The sequence below is a fragment of the Monodelphis domestica genome, chromosome 6, assembly GCF_027887165.1.
Source record: "Monodelphis domestica isolate mMonDom1 chromosome 6, mMonDom1.pri, whole genome shotgun sequence".
Classification (NCBI taxonomy): Eukaryota; Metazoa; Chordata; class Mammalia; order Didelphimorphia; family Didelphidae; genus Monodelphis; species Monodelphis domestica.
Window position 1 is genome coordinate 295,407,432 of NC_077232.1, and position 25,187 is coordinate 295,432,618.

Genomic DNA, 25,187 nt, shown 5'->3' on the forward strand with positions numbered 1-25,187 from the left:
TTTGCAAGTATGGGAAGAGATGGTCTGCTGTGGAATATAATTTTTGAAAACCTTCCCATTTCCTTCTCATACCTTCATTAGCAGGGCTTTCAATACCCAGACAGGTTGTTCTCATAAAGCTTTAGTACAAAATGGAAATTTGAGAACGTGAGTTCTTAGTTCTTGAGTGTCAATTATGTTAATTATGCCTCTGATTTTCCTCCCATTTTGGTTTATATTTCCCCTTTTTGTTTGGTTCCCCCTCTTTTAGATGGCTTCAGAACTGACCAAGTGAGCAAATAATCATATTATTATTGACCCTCCCCAACATCATAAACACTCCTTGGGCCCAAACCTCTACTCTTGATTCTTGGTCTAGTCCCATGACTTTTCTTTGTCTTCTAATACCATTTCAATTTTTTATGAAGAATAAATTCTCTTTGGAGAATATACATAACATTGATCTGTACCATTTTTGTGTCCATTCCTTCCTACTTCATCTCTATAATCAAAGGGGTCCCTGGCTTGGTTGGGTCTCATGTCAAGTTGTCTGGAATCTCTTGTCTCTATGCTCTTGGAACTCTTCTGACCCAATACTTCTCAGAGTATCTTGGACTTAGAGCTGGAAAACAACCTTCAAGGTTGTTTCCATCATTTTTACAGATGATGAAACTGAGACTGTGATGACCTGTCCAAATCATGCCAGTGGTAAGTGGCAGAATCATATGTGTAACCCCAAACCAAGCACATTCTTCCATGTTATTTTGTCCCCTGGTGTCGTCCTCCTAAGGTTTTATAAATGAGTATATTCTAAATGGGTTGCCCCCATCATTACTTTCTAAGGAGATGAAATGATTGCCAGACTCTTTTGCATTCCTTCATCCCCTTCACTGTGAGAATTGGTTTATGTTAGTAGTTCCACTTCCACAGAGAATGGTGTGAATCTTTTTTCATGTCTGTTCCTTTGTCCATTTTCCATTTTTCAGTGTCAGTAGATTAGGTTTGTACCTTTAGAGTAGCATATTCTTCTATGTCCAAAGAGCTTTAAAAATGTGTATACACTTTGATCCAGCAATACCATTCCTAGGGTTATATCCCAATGAAATACAAAAAAGGGGGAAAGGACCTATTCAGACAAAAATAACAGCTCTTTTTTGTGGTAGCAAAGAATTTGAAATTATGGGGCTGTGCATCATTTGGAGAATAGCTAAACAAATTGTGGTATATAGAATGGAATGTGGTAATGAGCAGGAGGATTTCAGGAAAACCTAGAAAGACTTACATGAACTGATGCAAAGCAAAATGAATAGAACCAGGAGACCATTGTACATACTACCAGCAATATTATACGATGAATAATTGTGAATTACTTGACTATTCTTAGCAGTAAGGTGATCCATGACAATTCTCAAAGACTCATGATGAAAAATACCTCTAGACAAAGAACTGATGGAGTCTGAATGCAGACTAAAACATTTTATTTCACTTTTCTTCATTTTTAGGTGTTTTTTAGTTATCTTTTCACAAAATGACTAATGTGGAAAAACGTCTTACCTGATTGCATATATAAAATTATTGCTATATTATTGCTTACATCTGAGGGAAGGAGAGACTTTAGAATTTTAAATTTTAAAAAATGTTAAGTTGTTTTTACATGTAATTGAGGGAAAATTAAAAATTTTTTAAAAGAGCATCAGGTCTTATGTTTATTCTCCTAATTTGTGTTGACTTTGATCTTCACCTAGTAATGGATATGATCCATTTTGTTTGTTATGTTTCATGCTTGCCAAATACTGTGATTCTTGACTCTTGAAGAAAACAATCATGATATTATAGTTGAGACTTCTGTGGAGCCCACAATAAGCCTCTGGCTTTTATTTCATTGGATTGGCCATCTCCTCCCATTGGGACATTAGAGTAGATGCTGGTTATTGAGTTCTCTGAATTTCTCTTAACTCTCTCACCTTCTGTAGCTAATGATGACCCAAGACACTACAGTTATTTTCATGGTTTTGTAAACCCTTAGCATGAGCACTACAGTATGGAATGACCACAGTACCCATGAGATGGTGTTTCTAGATGCCTCGATGACGCCATTTTTTTTCTAGCTCTATCATTGCTCTAACAGTGTGGCACAGAGTTCAAAAGTGTTGGCAGGTTTGAATACCAGCACAGCCACTATAAGATCTTGAGCATATTACTTTGTGCCCGTGCCTCAGTTTCATCTTAAGGCAAGAGTTTGCATTAAAGGGTCTCGGAGCTCCCAGCCAAGTCTCCTAAGTAAAGGGAGAGGAGTTTGTTTCAACTAGTAATGTCGATGGAATTGTTTTCCAGTAGTTTAATTTGATCATGGATTATTTGCCTTTCAATTGACTGCTGTCGATTTTTGCATCTATGGGTTATGATTGGTCAGGTCAGTGGGATGTGTTCAGGAGCTATGAGGCAACCCCCTTCAGAAAGTGATGAAACCTTGTTTGTGCTGCTTTAGTACAAGGACCTTCCCGCAATGAGGTTCTGTTGAACTCCCCCTATGAAAATCTCTTAAGCAAACGGTCCACTTGTTGACATGAGATAAATGAAATAAGGTCAACAGTGCCCAGTGGGGAGGGGGAGGGCCAGAGCGCTGGCCCAGGCCTTTGAGAGTCATCTACTCTCCGTGATTGTCCTCATGCCTTGTCTTAGTGTTGCAACTTTAAATATGTGGCCTAGACCTGAAGAGAGGAACTAGAGGAGGCCAGACAGCTGTCTGGCCATGGAGTGAGGACTCAGGTCATCTGGGTGACCATCACCTTGTAATGCTCTAAGCAACTTTCTCTAAGGCTACATGATGGAGCAGTTGCCTGGCCCATCCATGAAGGGGGTTTCCCCACTGGCACGGCTTTCTATAGATGGCGTTACTAGTCTAGGCCAAACCTAGATAATTAAAAAAAAATTAAAAAGGAAAGAAAAAAGACTTCAGTGAGTGGGCAGCCTCTAGGATGGCTCCCAAAATGTAATTTTCCCTTGACCTTCAGTAATCCAGTGAAGACAAGAATGGGGAGATAGACAGCTATGGGAACCGAATGACTGCATAGATACCTTTCAAAGAAGCGCAGCTTCGAAAGAGCTCTGGACAAAGGATCACAGAGCAGTGACACCCTTCCTATAGAATAAAATGAGGAAGGCACTGAGGCTTCTGGGAAATGCCTGAGGCTGTCACATTCATCCTACACAGGATAAGTTTTTCCCTTTTGGTTAGGACAGCTGGTGAGACCAGGAAAGCCATCAATGGGTTGAGAATTCTCATCCTGCCCTTGGGGAGTGGGAAGTTCTGGCTTCTAAGTGGTTCCTCAGGATGGATTCTGCCCCAGACTTTGAACTGATTTAGAAGATACCCCTCGATGATAACTTCACCGACTATTTTTAGGCCTTGGTGGCCTGAATGCTGGCTCAAGATTTGGCTTTGAATTCTGGTACTTCCACTTAAAGGTAGCTTTGTGGGACAAGGATGTATGAAATGCCCCAGTAGGAAGCCCCTCCGGTGCGGGGGCTTGCTGAGCAAGAAGATAAGGCCCCACATCCAGGAAAGAGCATGTCGTGAGGCCTCAGTAGAGAAACAATCATTCTTCCATATGGCCCAAAGGCCATCCCTGCAGCCCAGGGTGGTGTGATCACAGACCTTCAGAGTAGTAGTCTGTAAGGCAATGGCTGGCCTCCTGGCCAACCACATTATTTAACAGAGAAGGAAACTGAGACCAAGAGAAAGGAAACAACTTACTCAAAGCCATGCAGCTGACAACTCAACCCATTCTTAATTGCTACCCGTAACCACTCCATGCCCATTATGGGTCAGGTGCCATGGATACAGAGTAAAAAGGGAAACATCCTTCCCTCAAGGAATAAACAGTCTATCTTGGGAGCCTGTGCCTACATAATTGTGTACAAAATAATGCCAAGTTTGTCTACAAAGTAAATATAATTAGTAAATGCAAGAGTAGGAGGGCTTGGGGATGGTGGTGGGGAGTTGGGATAAGCTTTATATTTGGAGGTGGAATGTGAGATGTATCTTGAAGAAACTGGGGGTTCTTGCGATGTGACAGCTCAGAGGCACTGGGAGAGAGAATGTCAGGGGTGTTGGAGTGTGGATGAAGGAGAGAGAAAAGTAGTCTGGAGCCAAGTTGAAGACTCTCTCAGGGTCACATATTTGACCTAGAGATACTAGGGAATGAATGGAGTCAGGGGAGTGATGGCCTCTGGCATTTGCTTGAGGAGTATGGATTAGAAAGGAAGGAGAGGACAGAGAGGAGACCATGGAGGAGGCTACTTGCAAGGTGATGAAATGTCTGCCCCAGAAAAGTGGTGAGGAGGTAAATGCAAGAGATATTGCCAAGGCAGCATCAAGAAGCTTTAGCAACTCTTTGGCTGTGTGCCCGGAGGAAGAGCTGAGGAAGGAGCTGAGTGTGACACTGAATTGGAGCCTGGATAACTGGAAGGATGGTGATGCCTGGAGAAGGGTGGGTTTGGAGAACAATGAGTTTAGCTTTGAACAGATCAAGTTTACTTTGTTCCCAGGACGTCCAGCTCCAGATATCCAGCAGACACTGGGAGATTGGCCATTCAGGCTCAGGAAAAGGAGCCAGAATTGTATCCATGGAAGCTACGAGGGTCAGTGTTACAGTATTAGGAGAAGAGCTGAGAGCCCAAGAGCACACCGAGCCCTAGTCTGTGGTGATATCCAGGACACAGATGGAAGGACTTTGAGAAGGAGCAGTCAGAATAGAGGAGAACCATCAATACAGTAATCATGAAAACCCAAAGGAGAAAGGAGGAGCCCGGGCATGGCAAATCCAGCAGAGGTTTCCAGAGGGATGAGGAGGTGGGGGGGGAATGGGGGAGGGAAAATGACTTCAAGATTTAGCAAGTTGAGAGATCCCTGGTAAGGAGAGAGCACCCACGCACTGGTCTGTCTGGGGGTAAGGTCAGCTACGCACTTACGCACAACCATACAAATTAACAGAAAACAAACACAATTGTGCTTGCCCTATGTCCCTTCCAAAGCTGTTCTGACGTTCTTCTCCCTAGGAAGCTGTTGTCTCTGAGCTAACCTCCCCAATCCATGTGAGCAGTCTTGGTTCTGCTGAGTTCACTCTGCGTCACTTCATGCAGGTCTCTATCTATTTGTATTTTTATGACATTTACTATATTATTCCATTACTTTACTACACGCCATTGTATTCAGCTGTTTTTCAGTAATTGAATATACAAGTTGTTTCCAGGTGTTGGTGATTTTGTTTTGCTTTGTTTTGGCTTTTTTGATTTCACAAATAAATGAGTGCTTTTGTATGGCTGTAAAGATTTATCTACTGATAGATCCTTTTTGTGATGTTTTAGTGTAAAGTCCTATGTGGTTATCACTGGATCAAAAGGTATGATCGGTTTTGTGACTTCTATTGTATGTTGTTGGATTGATTTCTAAATTATTTGCACCAGTCTGCAGCTCCACCAGTAATGTATGGAATAACCATTTTCCTTAGAGTCTTGTTAATGTTAAAATTTCTCAAATTTATTTTGCCTTTTTAATTGTTGGACTGCATTGAGAATATCTTGATTTGCATTTCTTTACTTATTTAGGAGTTTGAGTAGCTTTTTACATATTAACAAATTTTATTTTCTTCAAAATTTACCTATTCATATTCTTTAACCACTGAGGAATCTTCATCTGATGGCCATCTATTCATTAGCTTTAGCTGATATATTTGTTGCCACTAGTTTTTCCTTAGTTCTCAGTTTAAAGAGGTAATGTTATGCAACATCATTTTGGTCTGTGTACAATCAAATCCATTTATTTTTGTGTCTGAATAATGTCTAATATTTCTTTGAAAATACTCCTCCTCTCTCCTTAAGACAAATGTATTATTAATTTTTCTAGTTTGAGGGTTGAAAAATTCAGCTCTTTTACTCTCTAATTGTTAATTTGGTCCTTTTTTCCCTTCTTAAAGAAGGGAAAGATGCCTTTATTTTTTTTTCTACCAATTCCAAACTTGACCAACCATTCTGAATAATGTTTCTTTACCTTATACTCATAAGTATGTATGTTTTCTTTTATCTGGGCTTTCTCTTTATCAAAAATAGAAGCTTTGCTTGGAAATTACTTTGTCTCCCTTCTTTGTCCCCTATTCAAGGACTTCTGACTATCCTTTTTTTCCTCCCCTGCTTTCTTTTTCCTTTTCCTATTTCTCCAAAACAACTATTCTGGTTGAGCCAACTTGGTACTCTGGAAATTCAAACATTGTTAGCCACTGGTCTATTTGCTTTAGAGGAATGTGCTTATTAATTCTTTATTTTGTTTTTGTTAGCTAGTATTGGAAGAGTAGATTAGTATAGTTAGGTCTTTACTCCATCCTTTCAAAGTTTAATTTTTAATTTGTCCTTCTTTCCTTGAAGTGGCATGCTTAGTTTTACTGAGTAGAAAGAATACTAGATTCATAGGCCATGCTTCTTAGTATTATACTATATTATATTCCCTTTCTCTGATTGTCTGATGCCCCCATTTTAAAGTCCACTGGAATTTTGAGTGCTATTGTTGGAGCTTCTTTGGGATGGAAGCTTGAATTTTTTCTCCTTGACAATAATGATTTCTGAAGTTTTAACAGTATTGTATCTAAGTATATTCAATCTTGAGTCCTCCCATTATTCATGTCCTGAGCATTCTGATTGTTTGTTGCAGCCTGTTTTACTGGCTCTGAGAAGTCTTCTTTAATAATTTCTTCAGACCCTATCCTTAATTTTCTGGGAGATAAGGAGATTGCTGTTTTAAAGTTTTCTCCCTCTCTATTCGTCATTCAACATTTAACCAGCACCTGTTGAGGTGTGCCAGGGTACTTTGCTGGGTGGGAACTGTGTCTTCTTTTGAGTCTGTGTTGCCCTATTATGCTTCTTGCAATGAATGCTTCATATTCTTCTATTCTTGGAATTTTGGGGGTGATTTTATGCATCTCTTTTTCCTCCAGTACTTGCCTGTCATGGTGATTTATTTCATAGGGAAACTTGTTAAATCTGTCCATCCTTTTGGACTTTCTCTTAATCATTATTTCCTTTCTGTTTGTTTTTTTTTAAACCCTTACCTTCTGACTTAGAATTGATATTATAAGAAGTGGGCATTTGGGGGTTAAGTAACTCACCCAGGGCCACACAGCTAAGAAGTGTCTGAGGCCAGATTTGACTCCAGGATCGCCTAACATCAGGCCTGGCTCTCAATCCACTGAACCACCTTGCTATCCTTCCATTCTGCCTTAGATTCTGATTTTAATTGCAACTGATTAAAAAAAAACTTTTTCTACAAGCTCTTCCTTCACTTGCCCTTGAGATTTTATGATTACTCATGAGATCTTTGGCTGAAACATAGGGACATTTTGCATAGTTACTTCTGGTCCCTTTACCTTTTCATATTTTAAAAAGTGTATTGGCAGCTTTCTTCCCTTTTTGCTTACTTTGTATTTCTTTGAGAGGGTGATTAGCTGATTTTCTTTTTGATGTTATTCTTTCTTGGTGTTTGAAAATTATGAGCAACCTCTCTTTCCTTAGCCTTCTCATTCCTCCATCATGCCTGGAAAACCCAAGAGTTCTCTCTACAATGCCACTTTGTAGTGTACTCTGCATACTGGGTCGGGGAAGGGTATCTTATATTTAGGATTTACCCGACTCCCATGATTAGGTTCTTCCTACTCCTCTCCTCAATCAATGAGGTGTTATTGTAGTTTTCTTTGTGCTGACTTGAATAACTTAATATGGGATTTCTAGGATTGGCCTAGAATGAGAAAAAGCCTAGGTTCATCTTCTAGATTCCCCAGCTGTGAGCTGTGTGGCCAAGCCTTGGAGTTATCGTCTGCTAACCCACGTGTGCCTCAGCCCTGGCTTAGGATGCAGGATCTCCTGGGTGGACTGGAATACAGCCTCTCGGTTTGTTAATAGCATAAGCTAGTTGCCATGTGACTTCAACCTCCTAAAACTCACATACTTGGCAATCCTGCCATAGACTCATGTCGAATCTTATGAGAGTGAGTATTCCTCCCCCTGGTGTGAATAAGGAACTTGCCTCACTTTCCGATCCTGTGCATTTCTTGGCTGGGTCTTTCTGTAGACAATTTGCTGAACCCCCCCCCAGGTCTTTGGCTGTCCAGCTGGCATATTTTCTGGGCACTATGTAAGAGCTATAGGCTAAATGAAGTGAGAAACCTGTATTTGAATCACAAGGTAGCCGGTGGCCATCAACAAAGACAATCGAGTGGAGAAAGCATTATCTATCTAGAAAAATCTTTCTCCTTCGAGTGGGTGCCTCCTCCTTATTATCCAACCCACGTTTTGAGATTCTCATAACTCCATGATGGCTAAGAATAACAAAGACAGCCAGAGACCTTGGTAGTTTAGGAAATACTATCTCCATGTCATGTCCATTTGAGAGATGAGGAAACAGACTCACCTATGTAAAAATTAAATTTAGCTTCTAGTAATAAAAATATTATATTTTATGAGGTTTATTAAAGGATTATTAGAAATCAAGGAATAAAGAAAATACAAAATAAGAAAACCACGTGCCTGGGGCTGATTAGCCCATTCAAAACCCCTGCACTTAACTTACTTACTACATCATTGCAATGGAAGAGGGCAAAGTAGGCATTGCTGCCAGTTAAATACTCCTTGTGATCTCGCCTAGGTGGAAACTCAGGTGAGATTATAGGGAATTCTGGGAAGTACCAAGGACTTCTGGGGATTGAAGTCTAGGGTTCAAATCTCCATTTTACATTCCCCACCCCCCAGGCCCAGGGAAGACTAGTCTCTCTGCTGGGTATTGTGAACATACCAACATTGAAATTACAATAATTTGAGGATAAGAGAAAAAGAGAACAAAACCAACAATTGCTAGACACATTGACAAAAAAGTTAGGGGGCAGTCCCCTTTGGCATGAAAGTATCCATACAAATAAATGTTCAATCAACCACACCCAAAGTTCATTCTTGATCTTCTCATGCAGCTTGTGGTCTGTGGAGACATCAAGGACTTCTCTAAACAGTTCACTTTTTGGATTTGGAGAGGTAGCAAGTTTTTTATCCTGAAATTCTTCTCAAAAGGAATTTAAACTTTGCAATTTAAAATAATAATAATTTTACATTCCCCCTCTCCCCCGAAGAAGGTGATTGAAAAACACAGGGATTACTTAGGGATGCATGGATGAGTTATGAGGTATATGAATCAATTGGTAAGAGAAATCAAAAACATAAAAAGAAATCCAAATTTTAAAAAGATAATTCCTGGATGAAATATAGACTATCAAAGTCTTATGTGTAAAAATTCCAAGTAAAGCAAAAATAACAGGTCCTTGAATCAGGGCCCAATTAAAATGATATAAGCAATTAAGCATTTACCCAGTCGAGTAGCCAGGACTACAGAAAGTTTGCCACACTATGAAAGACAGAATGGGGACTAGATTATAGGAGCCAGGTAGGAGCCAAATTTGAGATATTTGTCTGTAAGTATTTTCACAAAGAGTGTGAATATAAGGAAGGCCTACATCTTAATGTGTGTTAAGCGTCACAACCTTGAGTCTCACACTAGGTTCAAGTCCTTTGTATTGGCTTAGAATTTTCATCAATCCCTTTGGGATTGGTTGGTCTCTGATATTGTGCTCGATTGGCACTATGCAGTTTAATTTTCGTGCTTCTTTGGCCCTGTGCAATGGCTCTTGTCCTGTAATCAAACAGAATCATTAAGCAAAGTCCCATAAATTTTTTTAAACAATCAGTGGCATCATTTTTATAGTCTCAAAGTTTTGGGTCATGCATTGACATTATAGCAAATATATTTTAAACTTATATTACTGCTAAATAAAAAAGTTAAAGAAAATCTTAATTCTGGTGACATGTGCTTCAAATATAAAAAGGAGAGAAAAAATAAAAGACTGAAATAGTATATTGCACATGCAAGAAAAATATAATAATAAAAGTTTTAAAAATAAAAATATAGCTTATAATCATTGACACACTGTATCAGCTAAGGAAATATAGAATACAAGGCTTCTCACCAAAAATGAGATCCATTTCCTCTTCTTATCTGGCCATGATCCACTGTGAGTACAAGCAAATGATTTTTACAAAGTAACAGTTTTTATAAAGAACAGTAGTACAGCATATCAAAATCCCCAAAGTTATAATAGTCCATTTAATGACAATAACAAACACATCCACTATCATATTTTACATAAGTTGTTGTATGACATTTTTTTACTAATCAATTTCTACTTTATTGTAAGCTTTTGTATGAATATTAGTTCAAGTGGAGTTATCTGAAACTATTTAAATGAACAAATTATTTGGTGTAGCACTTTTGAAAATATTTCTATTGTAATAATTGTTGTATGACATTTAAAGAACCTATGAACTGACGCATATTTGCCACAATTTTTACAGATGTAGCAAATATTTCAACCTTGGCAAATACATTTTTAAACAAAATAAAACTTATTTGGGTCTAGAACATAATCAAGAAATCTAGATATCATTCTGGTGGAAATAAGTGAGCTGAAGAGTTATAAATAAGAGATGTTCCCCTTTTGGGAGTCATCCAGGGGTACAATGCCCTGGGATTAACTTCCTGGCTCCTTTTATATGAGACTGTGATGTCCCATTGGTTCACATTTTTATAAATGTGGGGAGGTGAGGGTTATAATTGTATTTCACTTCAGCTACTAAAATGGACCTCAACTCCTGTTAGGGGCAGGCAAAATGATCGGAGTTATTGGGAAGAAAATCTAAAAATCATGTCTAAAGACCCCTTAAAATAAATTTGATGTATTTAGCTAAAACTTATTAAATTTTCCAAAGTTTGCTATACAATTGTAACCAGTTCTGATGAAGTCTATCTTTCCTCTATGTGACAATTTTGCAAAGTCAAAAATAGAAAAAAGCTGTTTTTATATGGGATTAATCAATAATATTTGTTCAGTGTAGTTATAGGGGGAAAACAACAGAATATAACAGTAGTTAAAACCCAGTACATTAAAATGATTTAGTGTAACAGAATAGTATCGAATACATTAATATATGAACTTAAAACCAACAAAATCAAATCTTAGACAAAACAATCAGCAAAATGCAATAAAATACGAAAGTTTTTATAAAACATTGGAGTCTGAAATGCCTTAAAAATATAACCTCCAGTCTCTTTAAAGTTCATTTTTTTATCCATTTAGATGCCTATTGTCAGAAGGCAGAAGATTGGTAAGGGGTAGGCAATGGGGTTCAAGTGACTTGCCCAGGGTCACACAGCTAGGAAGTGTCTGAGGCCATATTAGAACTCAGGACCTCCTGTCTCTAGGCCTGGCTCTCAATCCACTGAACCACTGAGCTCCCCCCCATAGTGAGGGTGGGTTTTAGGAATCTCAAATTGAGCCAAAGAGTTGCAGGGAGCTGAATTTCTCCTGTGAATCTCAGGTGAGATAAATAACAGAATCAGTGCACTCAAAAGATATTCTTTGAAATATGCCATGCTTGTAATCAACTTCCTGTTTCACAAAGTCTCTTCCTTCTCCTCATTGTCCCCCGCTGTGGTCCCCTGCCACCATGGAGGCTAATTGTAGCCTAAGGAAAGATCACCCCCGTTTTTACCAGCTGGTTTTTTTATTCTGAAGACACAAGGAGAAGCTACCAGCAGCCTGGGTCCTGGGGCTGGCCTGGGGTGATCTGGCTCGGAGGCTGGAGATCATCTGGGGCTGGGCTGTGGTGGATCAGGGTCAGGAGAGCGATCTGGGTCAAGCAGGTCCAGAGCAGAAGACTGGAGCGCAGAAGCAGGCAGCAGGAGCAAGTTGAATCAGAAGCTTTGCTGAAAAGCCTTGGAGAAATGGGGCTTTCAAAAATTATCTAGGCAGTTGTTCCCTCTACAGCTGATCAAAATAAGCTATTAAAAGCTGAACTTAGTCACAGTAGAGAAAAGATTTAGGAAAGTTAAGAAGATTGAAGGTATTTTGTCACAACCGACGTGGTCAGCCAAAACTTTAAAAATTAAATTTAGTTTCTAGTAATAGAAATATTATATTTTATGAGGTTTATTAAAGGATTATTAGAAATCAAGGAATAAAGAAAATACAAAATAAGAAAACCACGTGCCTGGGGCTGATTAGCCCATTCAAAACCCCTGCACTTAGTTTACTTACCACATCATTGAAATGGAAGAGGGCAAAGTAGGCATTGCTGCCAGTTAAATACTCCTTGTGATCTCGCCCAGGTGGAGACTCAGGTGAGATTATAGGGAATTCTGGGAAGTACCAAGGACTTCTGGGGATTGAAGTCTAGGGTTCAAATCTCCGTTTTACACCTGGAAAGTGCTGGGGGGTTGGATGGAGGTTCACTAGCTCAGTCCTGCATTCTGCCGCCTCTTGGACTTTCTCTCATTCCACTCAATATTTTGAGGTTACTGTTTATTCATATGACCGCTGAAGCCCCATGGAAGAATGACTGGTCCTATGGCACCCGATGGAGGCTCTCCTCCCTTCCTAGCTTTTCATTTAAGCTTGGTTGTCCAACAAAAGTTCATTTGGAAAGTGGGCTAAATCCTATTGCTGTTGGACCACCAGCGGACCAAAACCAAGGGTGTGGAGTTAAAGGGAAAGAAATCACTTTGCCAGCAAAGTAGAACATACACCTTCTCCTCAAAGGCAGACACAGCCTTGTCCCTTGGGGCTTCATGGAGCTCCCCAGGAATCCACACAGTACCATCTCCTGGCAAGTGCTTGGCAAATGCCTATCCAAGACTTGAGCCAGGTTTTTCCAAATCTGTCTAGGAACAGAGAGGCTGAGAAGCAACACCAAAGTGTGGAAAAAGTCAGCTGGGACCATGGTAATCGCAGTGGGGCTTTGGCTGAAATCCCACCCTTCCCACTTTGTCCAGTTGTTCCCAAGCATCTTTTCCTCCAAAAGGTTTCCCTGGCAGGCCAGTGACAGAGCCCTAGGGCTGGGCAGTTTGGAATTTCAGTCCGCGCTGAGAAAGGATAGGCAAGGGGAAGGTAAGGGGGACTGAACCCTCCAGCCCTGGCAAGGGAGGGAATGAGGAGACAATCTCTATACCACCTTCTGTTCCAGAGGGCTTCTGAGCCAATGAGGCTAGATCTCACAGACCTCCTTTAAAGAGGCTTTGGCTCCAGCCCTCCTGAGAGTCAGGTAATGGAATAGGACAATGAATTTGGACTCTACTGATGATTGAGGCCAGGTGTAATAGATAATATTGAGGGGGTATATTTGATGGGTACTTGACAACTAATAGATCTGGCAATTCTCCTCTTTTCTCTACCCTCCCTTCCTCCCTCTTCTCCTCCCCCCACTCAGGGTGAGCTATGATGTTTCAAATGACACAGTCTTTATCTTCTTTTATCTCAAGTAAGGGGTTTATTTGGGGAAGACAGGAAAGGGCAGAGAATGGAGGTAAGAGGGTTGGAGGTTTCCCTATTATCTATGGTGAGCCTTAGGTTGGAGGATATTGAGAGAATGTCAATTCAGTCACTACCATGAAACAGAGCTAGTCAGAGAGAGATATATGGACTGTTGTCCTTCTTCTTCTGCCTTCAAATCAGCCAGGCCACCTCCAACTTGATTATCCCAAGTCCCAGAGATAAGCCCAGCTTCCTCCTTCAGGGTCACCACCATCAGCCAAGAAGCCCAGAAATCAGTCAGCAGTTGGCTCTTGCCTTCAACTGTTTCCCGGTAACATTCCAAATGGAATCTTCCTTTGATTGACAGCTGATCAACCTCCAGCTTCTGTCCTTTACATGCCTTATAATTTCTCCCTTTCACAATTTCTCCCTTTTTGTCTTAACAAAAATGCAACCAGCAATTTTTAATGACACTTACCTTCTAGATATGTTTTGTTATATTTCTAATTCTTAACCCTTTACCCTCCCAAAATAACAAATCCTAAACTTATCTTAGTTATTTTGTCTATCTAGTTCTATGCTAAGTTTTGGGTATAGAAAAATGATTTCGGTAATAGGCATTTACATGAAATATAGTTCTGACATAATAACTCATGTAACAATTTTAAACAATTCCAATAATTTTGACAGCATTTTGAATATGTAACTGTCTTATCTCCCAATGTCCATAAATTCAACCAAGTAAAATTTTCTATTACTAACAATTGCTAACCTACAATCATAATGTAATCTTAACTTCTATACTTAAGTACTTTTATGTCTGTCCCTACTTCCCTAAGACTGAACAAAGTCTCTAAGCTGTCCCTATAGTTAGTCATCAGAACATTAATAAATTGTCCTAATATAGTTAGTTTGTTAGTACGTTAGTATCTACATGTGTCCCTAGGTCGTATTTATACAGATTTACATATGTCCATCCATATACATTGTTCTTGATTTTTGTGGAACTCATGAAGATAAGAAATGTCTTTGTTTGAATTTTCCACAGAAATGTATATATCAGTGTGACTTTGGTGTTTTGCAACTATGCGAATGTTGTATACGTCCCCATTCCATGAGATAGCTTCCTACATTGTATTTCTATGGAGCATGTGTATGCATATATGTGATGTAACATGTATGTCACATTCTTACATAACCTCATGATCACAAGTCCAAATTCTCAAACTCCTCCCATGTCCTTTGATGTTGATTGTAGAAACTGTGTGTCCTTCGTCATCTGGTCAGCATACCACTCTTGTCTGCCATCGTTCCTGATTGTAGTCCTGTGTTCTTTAATTCAGGAACAAACTGGAACAATCAGGAACATACTGGAACAATCAGGAACATGCATGCGGAATTTCCATGTGCATGTATGTAAGACTGAAATTTTCATGGTGCATGGAAGTAAGCTACGAATTCTTCACGTGCTTGTCAGAAGTCATGAGTTATTCTTCATGTAAGCAGTACAGTATAAGTTCTTAGAATTTGTAAAGAATATGAATTTGAAGTTTTCTCATCCTTTTGATGTTTGAAGTTTTTCACGAGGAGATTTGTTGCATGTTGTCTTTAGTTATGTCTTGGGGATAGAATGTGGATATAATGTAATTAGTTTGGTCATGGAGTATGTGCTCATTTGAAATAATCTTGTTACTTTCTGCTCTGTTACTATTATAGGCACTCAGCCCTCCCTTTGGGCCTCCGCTTCCTTCACTAGAAAGCGAGAGGGTTTGAGCTAGGCTGGATGGTCGGATGGTAGATTCAGGTGGGGTGGGACCTTCGAGGTCCTGGTGTTGTCAAGCCCCCTCATTGTATGCATGAACAAACCGAGGACAGAGGAGGCAGAGGAGCTGGGCCCCTTCCCACCCCTGTCATCTAGAAGTCACTTAATGGCTTGGTTTACATTTTTGTGATGTTTCCAAGGTTACCCGGATGGAAAGAGGCTGAGCTGAGCTTCGGACCCAGGTCCTCCAACATTCTTCCTCCTGCTTCAAATCCTTTGCTTTGGGGAATCCCTGGAGGTTGTATTCCCAGCCTCGGGGTCCTCTTGGAAAGACGCAGTCTTGTCCCGAGCCTCCCCAGTAATCGTCCGTGTAGTCGCCTTTGACTGATTTCCTTGATCTTTGAAATTCCAGATTTATTTTAGGTTCATGGTCCAGGCTGTTGTTCTGCCAGGCAGGACATATGCCAACTCTGGGGCGAACCTGCCACGTGTGCCTAAGATAAATCAGGGTTTTGGATTCGCCCCTAGGACAGTGGGAGGAGAGCAGCCCAGGGGGAGCAGGGGTGACACCCGGGGACGATGGAGGAGCAGGGCAAAGGAGGCCAGAGAGGCAGGGACCCTGGGACGTTGCCCCGTAACGGGGAGGGAGAAGCTCTGAGGTAGATCCTGAAGTAGGGCCCAGGTCACCCGGAGGAGACGGCTCAGCTCGCTTCAGGAGCCTGCCTTGGCCTTAGTTCTTTGGGGATCTTGGTGAGCGACTTGTCCCCTCTCGTATTAGCCTCCATCCTCCTATGCCATGGGCACGCCTAGAAACAGCAGCCAAGGGCCTCCCCCACTTCTTGCCTCCCTTTGTTTCCTGGCGCTGCGTCCTCCCAATGTGGGGGACCCGTCGGGATGGCCCTTGGGGCTCCTGCCCTCCAATGGGCTACCTTGCCGTCCCACACGACAGCGCTCCTGGCTCCCCTCCTGCCATGGTGGCACCCTGCCTCCTTGGGCGTGTTAGGGTGGCATCCCCCACTCAAAGGTGGAGAAGGGAATGGGGCAGAGACTACTTCCCCAGGAGGATGGGGCACTGGAGGTCATTTTAGAGAGAGTTCTACGAGACTGAAATGGAAGACCAGGGAGGATCGCTATCCCTGCCGAAGACAGCATAAATGGCTGAATGCCAGGGAGTGCCCATGACAGTGGGCAGACGTGGCCCACTAGCCCGCCACTTTTTCTCATCTTCCTTTGCTTCCACTGGACGAAGCATCCTCTCGGTGAGAGAAGCCCTTGGGGATGTTACTGCAAATCCAGACTCAGTCAGGGTCTCCTTTCCTCCCTGCACTGCCATCACCAGAAGTGGGCCCTGGAGTCAGGTCTTGGCCTCCATCCATCCACCCTTCTGACTGCCCACTGAAGGTCGTTGGCAGGGGAGCCACTGTAAGCAGGGTGTCTGTTCCTCCTGCTGCCCACAGATCCGTGCCCAGGAGACCTCGGTTGAAGGAGACAAGGGCTCGCTGCTAAGCTCACCTGCGGCTCCCTCCAGGGCAGCTCATTTCTCCAGAAGAGCTCAGAAGTGCTCTCTTTGGGAATAGGTCCTTCCTACAGACGCAGCCGCTCTTTTCATGGGGGCCCAGGAGGCAGAGGAAGGGGCACAGTCAAGTCCTTGTGCCTCTCAGGGATGAGACCTGGACTCTGTCCTAGACCCCGAGGTGCCACTGCCGGCTCAAACAACCAGGTGGCCTTCCTACAATGGACCTAGCACTCCGCCTAGCACGGAAGCAGCTGGGTGGAAGACTTGATTTCAGAGGCAACCATGGGCATTTCCTAGCTCGGTGAACCTGGGCAGGTCACTGACCCTCTGCTTTCCTCAGTTTCCCCAAATGTAAAATGAGAACAGTAGCACCTACCTCTCAGGGGTGTTGTGGGCATCTAATGATATGCTACTTGTAAATCACTGAGCAGGGGGCCTGGATAACTAACTGCTTTTGGTCCCCAGCCTCGTGCATGGTGCTCTAGCCATGGACAGCTTCCTGGATGCTGCCCCCTCTCCATTGGCTCTGGGTGGGTGGGGAAAGAGGTCCTTGCTGCCCGACACGTGCCCCCCAAGACCTCTGTCTCTGCCTCCTCCAGCGTTTGGGGAATGGCTGACCGGAGGGGGTTACAGCTGCCTCTGCTTCCCCCCACAGATCACCACCTACAAGATGATTCCCTGTGGCGCCATGCTGACCTTTGTCCGATGCCTGATTCGGAGGAAAGTTGTCAACTTGGACAGTGTGGAAGATTCCAAGCTCTGCCGCTGCCTGACTACCGTGGACCTGATTGCTCTTGGGGTGGGGAGCACCCTTGGAGCGGGGGTCTACGTTCTGGCCGGGGAGGTGGCCAAGTCCAGCTCGGGGCCCAGCATCGTCTTGTCCTTTCTGATCGCTGCTCTGGCCTCCGTGATGGCTGGGCTGTGCTATGCAGAATTCGGGGCCCGTGTCCCCAAGACGGGCTCTGCTTACTTGTACACTTACGTTACTGTGGGCGAGCTGTGGGCCTTCATCACGGGCTGGAATCTCCTCCTGTCTTACGTTATAGGTACGCTTGGGAAATGAACCCAAGGGTCCCGCCTCTAAGACTTTGTCTGGCATTCTATGTCACTGTGTTGAACTCCCATTCCAGTTGTGTGGGTGCAAATGCTGCCTCATCCCCCAGCCCATCCTGCCCCTTCTGCAGCCCTCCCCACTGGCCAGAGCCCTGCAAGGGAAGAGAGGCCCCCGGCGCCCCAGAAAGAGCTGGCTTTGCCTAGTGCCCATGCGCCACATTCCCCCGGTGCCCTTCCAGGTTTCACGTGGCCCTGCTCTGTCTGTTTCTCTCCCAAAATGATTGCAGACGCTAATTCTCTGTCCCTGCTCTCCCAACCATTTTTGTGAAGGAACCTCCAGCGTGGCCAAGGCTTGGAGTAGCACCTTTGATGAGCTGCTCAACAAACGGATTGGACATTTTTTCCAGGACCACCTCAGCATGAATTCCCCAGGGCTCGCAGAGTATCCCGACTTTTTTGCTGTGTGTCTTGTCCTCCTCCTGTCGGGTAAAGTATTGGATTTTCCATCAGTTCCTTACGCCCTCATTATAAGCACCCATTGTGTGTGCCAGACACTGGGGAAACTGAGGCAAAGGGGAGCCTACCTGTATTGTGGCAGCAAGGGCTTGGAGAAAACTGAGAATTCTAAGAGACAGAGATGAAGGAGGAGGAGGAGAACACAGGAATGAGGGAATGGCCAAAGTGGAAGGGGCTGTAGGAAAGCCAGTCTGGTCATTCCATAGAAGGCAAGGAAACATGTATAAAAGGGCCAGTTAGAATTCAGGAAAGGGCTTTCCGTGCCAGAGGGTTTTCTATTCCATCCCAGAGGTAATAGGGAGCCATGGAAAGTTACAGCTCAGACCTTTGGGTGCCTCCAAATGTCTGAATATTTGAATCATCATTCTCTTTTCATCGGTTCTCTGGGACCTGCTGGGATTCTGTATTTTGAGATGGGGCTCTTTGCCCTTCCTTGTTTTCCTGGCTGTTCCCCAGAGATGGAAGGCATCAATGACCAGGAGTCAATGTGGGCAGAGATTAGAATGTCTCACCTTTGCTCACCATTGTCCTATGTGTTCCATTGCACGTGGACGAGTCTTCTCTAAGGTTGGCGGTGATTTCCTTTCACTGTGTGGCCATGTGGTTCAGTGGACAGAAGAGGAGTCCCCCATGGTGCCATGAAAAGAGCTGTGGCCTCAGAGGATGCAAGAAGCCTCTAACCTGCTTTCCTCATGTGACTTTGAACAAGTCACGACCCTGCGTTGGGGGCCCTCTGTGGCCTCTGGGAAAAGGAGGGGCTGGACCAGACGGCCTTCGAGGCCCTTTCTAGCTTTGCCTGGGAAGCTGAAGGGGCTGTGCCTGTTCTCTCAGTGGACATGGCTGGAGGCCGCCCTCCTGGGCACATGCCTTTCCCCAAAGCAGTTGAGTGGGAGAAGCGTGCCCTGCCAGGCCACCTTCCCTCAACATGAGCTCCGTGTCCATCGTCTGTCCACAGGTCTCTTATCCTTTGGAGTCAAAGAGTCAGCCTGGGTGAATAAAATCTTCACCATGATTAACATCCTGGTCATTATCTTCGTGATCATTGCGGGGTTTGTGAAGGGCAACATTGAGAACTGGAGGATCAGCGAGGACTTCCTCAAAAATCTCTCCATTAGCAACAGGTAAACAGATCCATGGTCCTTTGAGGGGACTTCCCTTGGGCTATGCTGGAAAGAGCCCTGCCTTATGAGATTCAGGACTGAGGGACAAATCCCACCCCTGACACTTAGTGCCAGTGTGACCTTAGGCAAGTCATTTCCCTTCCTGTGGCCTCAGTCTCCCCTTCTGTCCAAGGAAAGCTTTGGGCCCATGACCTCTGAAGTCTTCTGCATCTCAAGGTTTTGGACAACCTCAGGCTTCTCAGATAGCTTTTTGGGTCCTTCTAACTGTCCTCGGCCACCCTTCTGCCCCTTCTTCCTTTAGGCTTCAACCTCTCCAAGTCCCCAGAGAGACAAGGTCAGGAAGGAAGGATGGGGTATTAGCCCAGCTGGGGGAGAGAGCTGGTTCCTCTCCCCTCCCAGCTGCCTCTATTCCCCTCTGGAAGAAATAGAGTTGAGGGTCCCTCCCAGCTCAGGATCCCTGTTCTATCCCATGATCCCTCACCACTCGAGATGTGCTGAGCCCTTTTTGGCTCCCACTTTTTCACCTCTATCCTTATCCTGGCTGGATCCAACCTTCCCTGGGGCCCCATCCAGCCATGGCAGCAGTGCTGAGGTCTTGTTTTAGGAAGGGGGAGTCCCCTGTTTTAGATAGAACCATACTGCTGAGGAACACTACTCTTCCCTCCCCAACCATTGGAGGGAAAGCAAATGGGGAAAAGTCATCTCCAGGAAATCAAGGGGAGCTTCTGGGAGGAGGTGGCAATTGAGGTGGGCTTTAAAGGAGGAGGAGGAGGAATTCAGTGGGTGAAGGAAGAGAAGGGAAGCTATTTTGGGCATCAACAAGACCTAGCAGAGTCCAGACAATGTAGGGAATATTCCAGAGTCAGAGGATGATTGGCTTGGACTGGAACATAGACCATGTGGAGGGTCAGTAATAATGAAATGTTTGACAAAGGTGAAAAACGAGGAAAGACGTTGAGAACCATAGCTTCATAAGAAGCCACATAGAGTGTTGGGGTGAGCGATGCAAATTGGGGGTCCCAAGTTCAGAGCCTGCTTCTATACTAGCTGTGTGACCCTGGGCAAGTCCCCCAAATAATAACGGTGCCTCTCTCAGGTGGTGGGAGGGCCAGGCGCGAGTCTTCATAATTCTTGTTAGATTTAGTGCCCCCTCCCCAGTTCATTTCAGGGGGGAAGGGGGGAAGGTCCAGCCTGTGTGTGCAGCCTTTTGTCCCCCGTTCATTCCTCTGGAGGGGGGCTGGTCCAGAGAGACTTGGCTGTCACCCAAGGGGGAATCACATGATCAGAATTGGAAAGTGAGGGCTCAAGCTTATTAGCGTCAGTAGTGTGCCCCAGTTTCCCCAGTGTGGGCAGGGACTGGAGAAGCCACTGAGGCTAGCCCCCATCTGACAGAGGAGAAAGCCAAATTTCGGAAAGGTGAAAAATTAGACCACCGTAGAGCTAGATTCAGTGTGCAGATGAGGAAACTGAGGCAGACTTCCTCAGATGAGGAAACTGAGGCAGAGTTCTGAGCTCAGAGCCCCATGCTCCTCTCCCCATCTTCAGAGAGCCGCTCATTAATAATGAAACCACCATCTATGGAGTGGGCGGCTTCATGCCCTTCGGCATCTCAGGGACGTTAGCCGGAGCCGCCACTTGCTTCTACGCCTTTGTGGGTTTTGACTGCATCGCAACAACCGGTAAGCAGCCCTTCCATGTTTGCTGAAGGAGGCGGGCATGTGGGGGGCTGCAGGGGTGGGGAGTGGGGGGAGGGCTTTCCCTGGGAAGGCACTTGGTGGCTCTTGATTCTGCCTCCCTGGTCTCAGGCTTTGCCATTCTCCATTCATAGATTGATTCGGCTGGGACCCCGGGGCCAGTGCCCACTTTCTTCTGCCCTCTTCACCCCCTCAGAGCATGGTCCAGGCCTGCTGAGTGCCTGGGCCTCCAGGCAAAGCCAGACAGGGGGGTCCTCTCTCCCACTGAGCCTCCCTGACCTTTCTCTCCACGTCCTCAGGGGAGGAGGTCCAGAATCCTCAGCGGGCCATTCCGATCGGCATCGTCACCTCCCTGCTCGTTTGTTTCATGGCTTACTTCGGCGTTTCTGCAGCCTTGACGCTCATGATGCCCTACTACCTGCTGGACCAGAGCAGCCCTCTCCCTGTAGCCTTCGACTACGTCGGCTGGGGTCCTGCCAAGTATGTTGTGGCCGTGGGCTCGCTCTGTGCTCTGTCCACAAGGTATGTGTTTGGGGGGGCCAGACCTCGAGGATGCCCCTAATCCCATTACAGGGGTGCAGTGAGAGGAGAGGGACCCCCCTCCTGTGAGCTGAGCCGAGCCTGTTCCATAGCCTATAATGAGATCAGGGTGGTTGCCATATAACACAGTGATGGCACAGGGCATCTCTGCTCTGACAGGTAGTGAGTTCCCCCTCACAAAAGGGGTCCAGGATGGGGCTTGATGCCCAGCTGTGACATCTCTTCTGCAGAGGATCCCAGGTCAGGGGTTGATCTAAATGCCCTCACAGGAGCTGGGCCTCGCTGTAACCAGTTTGCCCCATATGATGCCAACGGTAGCCTTCAGGGATGCTGTTCTGGCAGCCTTCCCACATAGTCTGGGTGGGCATGTTTAAGCAGCACAAGAGCTCGGGATCCCCATAAGGAACATTTGGGAGAGGTCCCTCTTCCTGTGACCGACCCGGGAGAGGGAGGTTGGTGGTGGGTGGGAAAGGGTGCTGGAAGGATGCTTATATTTCTGATCCTCGCCTCCTTAAAGAATCCTGCAGTGCCTGCCACAGACTGAGACTCGGGCGTTGAGCCCCGTGATGGGAGCACTAATGGTGGCATCCCTGGCTGCCCAGTGGGGAGGGGGTGGGAGAGCCCAGACACACGGAGGTCCAGGACACAGCTGTGAGAAGGGCCTCAGCCAGCTTTGGGGTCACCCATGGTCTTTGCCATAATTTTTCTTTTGGGACCCAGTGAGTCAACAAGGATTTTTGATCCAGATTGGATGGGGTGAGGGGGTAGGGTGGCAACAAATTCCTATCAGCTACACCTGAAAACTCATGTTGCCCCAAACCAAATCATCTCCTTTTTTACTGATAGAGATGCAGGATAGTTAGTGGCAGCAAGGTGGTATGATGGATGGAGCACCAGCCCTGGAGTCAGAAGGACCTGAGTTCAAATCCAGCTTTAGACACTTGCTAGCTGTGTGACCATGGGCAAGTCACTTAACCCTACTTGCCTCAGTTTCCTTATCTGTAAAATGATCCGGAGAAGGAAATGGCAAACCACTCCAGATTCTTTGGGATCATGAAGAGTTGTACACAACTAAGCAATAAATAACATAGTGGCAGGAACACTGCTTGGGCTTAGAAGGGAAGACCCAAGTTCAAATTCCACCTCAAACACTGGATGGACAGGCCACAGAGTGTTCTCTTGCTTTCCCAATCACAATGGCCTCTGGATTTAATTGGGCAGTAATTGGGGATTAATTGCTTTGTCAATATAGCAAATTGGTTTCAGGTAAAGACCAATCATCCTCCACTTTGGGAAGGTGGGGAGAGACTTGAGCAGCTCCCAGGGAAGCTCTAGTCTAGAACAACTGGGGCAGTCCAAGAAGATTTAGGTTCTTGGCGCTCATTGATGGTGTCCCAAGCCCTAGAACCTGCCCCCTCTTGGAGTTTTCGGTCCGACCTTCACTTGAAGGCTCTGCCAGTAGCCATGGTTTTCCAAATATCTCCTGGTATAGACTATCTACACTGCCATCATTTTAACTCATGGTGAGTTTTTTCAGTATCAGTGTAGTAACAGGAGTATTTCAGAAAACGATGGAGCTTGAGTGAGAAAAGGACAGACTCTCAAAGAGGGTAGAGGAAGCCCTGCCAGCCTTCCCCCAATCTCCCTCCTCCACCCCGATCCTGTTCACAGGCTTCTAAGACTACATACAAAGCAAAGGATGTGCCCTTTATCAAAGGGAGCCTTGACTCCAGGTCATGGTGCCAATGGAGCTCTGGGGATAACACGCTCAGGGCCTTCTCTCCAAGTTTAAAATTTAATGCCAATTTTGAAAGACCTGAAATTGAAGGAACCCATCTCCTCCTCATCATTAAAAAGAGTTTTGAGAGATAAAAGCAATCACTTGCTGAAGCATTAAATTCATTTTCTCTAACCCATTAAATTAAGTTGTCTCTCTTTAAATCAGGGCTCCTTTTTTCTTTGAACATTTTAATAATTATTTGTACCTAATCGGTTCCTTTTGTAATTTGCACAAAACAAAAGGGGATCCTGAAAGGGTCCTGAAAAGGCTTTTAGTCTTTTTTAAAATTTGTTTTAAATTGGGCTACACCCCCCATGTTTAGGGAGATGGGGAAACTATTCACATGGTAAATCAGGGATTCACATAATTGGAAGAGCTGATTTGATTCAATATCTTCCCCTTTTCCCAGAACCACCACTGAGCCGAGCAGCCGCCCAGGCCAGGTGGGCAGAGGCTTCCCAGCTTCTGCTCACTGTGGAAATGATGACGAGCATCACTTTCCACATTTCTGCATTGCTATCTTGCTTGCTCCTCAGATTCCTGCTCCCTGGCATGATCAGAGGGCCAGGCAGACGAGAATTGAACCATCCTTGAGCCAGGGCTAGAAGGCACCTCAGAGGTCTTCTACTTAGGGCAACCCCTTCATTTTACAGAGGGGGAAATTGAGGCCCATGGAGGTCAAGTGCCTTGCCCAGAGTAACACAAAGTAGGAAGTGACAAAACTGGCATTTGGCACCAAGTTCTACTATACACATAGCTTCAGAAGAAGGAAAACAAGGGAGAAGTGGCTGTGGACTAGCTCATTGAGCCCATCAGGCAATAGGGTTCATCGGAGAAAGTCAAGAGATGTGGGTTTGAATCTAGCTTGGACCATTCCTAAAGCAAGTCCCATCTTTTCTCAGGGCTGCCTCAATTTCCTCCTGCTGGATAAGGGGGATAGACTTAGATGGTCTCTGAAGTCCCTTCCAGCTTGATCTAGGAGGGAATTAAATTCCCTCATCTTTAAAGTTTGGGAGTTGGTCTGACCCAGGCTCTAAATTATTTTCTAGCCCTAAACTTGGAGTATTATGAGAGCCAAGCTCCCTCCCATCCCTCAAACAACTGGTTAGACTTTTAACTGGTTGATATGCCATCTGTGGAGACAGGGAGAACATTCGAAAATGATAACCAGCCTCGTTGCTTGCTGCCTTTGAAATGACATAATTGGTGGTTTCTTGGGCATGGGCAAGACATTGGCTCAACAGACTTGTCTTACTAATCACTGAAACTACAGTGGGGACAGCAAGCATGTGAAAAAAATCTTTCTAAACCTTATACTCTTGTTGGCAGTAGACCTACCAATAGCGACCTAATTGGTCCTCTGAATGCATCCCCACTGTACGGTATCCTGGGATCCCAATCAGTGAGAAGAGGGGGGCAGCAAGGCTGGACTCTCCCTCTGTGATATGATCTTGCTTGGTTTGTATGTTTGCTTTCCATCCAGTCTCCTTGGATCGATTTTCCCAATGCCACGGGTAATCTATGCTATGGCGGAAGACGGTTTGCTTTTCCATTGGTTAGCTAAAGTCAATTCCAAAACGAAGACCCCACTCATTGCTACTTTGTTGGCTGGTGCCATGGCAGGTGAGACCCAGTTGACTTTTGTATGGAGAGGGGAGTCTTTGACCAAGGACGTGGGGGACAAATAAAAATACAGATGTGTTCTCTTTGGCCTGCATTGCTCCTGCCAGAAAGAAAGGTGATGATAATGTGTGGTTGTTCCTCGATAATCATGACATTTTGTTCAGGTTCTCGCATCATCCTCAAGCCCACCTGCGTGGGTGCCATCC

General features: G+C 44.8%; 1 protein-coding gene across 5 annotated transcripts in view; it reads left to right on the plus strand.

Moving 5' to 3' along the window:
• Positions 1 to 25,187, plus strand: part of SLC7A2 (solute carrier family 7 member 2) — a 65,396-nt gene that overhangs the window by 27,670 nt on the left and 12,539 nt on the right. The window contains exons 1-7 of one of the 5 annotated variants that reach the window (XM_007495617.3): positions 4,980 to 5,124; positions 17,310 to 17,700; positions 18,038 to 18,193; positions 19,179 to 19,344; positions 20,890 to 21,023; positions 21,338 to 21,560; positions 24,842 to 24,981. In XM_007495617.3, the coding sequence (XP_007495679.1) occupies positions 5,119 to 5,124; positions 17,310 to 17,700; positions 18,038 to 18,193; positions 19,179 to 19,344; positions 20,890 to 21,023; positions 21,338 to 21,560; positions 24,842 to 24,981 (1,216 nt within the window). In that variant the 5' untranslated portion in view covers positions 4,980 to 5,118. Of the gene's footprint in view, positions 1 to 4,979; positions 5,125 to 5,209; positions 5,385 to 15,374; positions 15,889 to 17,309; positions 17,701 to 18,037; positions 18,194 to 19,178; positions 19,345 to 20,889; positions 21,024 to 21,337; positions 21,561 to 24,841; positions 24,982 to 25,187 lie in introns of those variants that run through there. The other 4 variants (XM_007495616.2, XM_007495619.3, XM_007495618.3 and 1 more) reach the window with 4 other exon arrangements.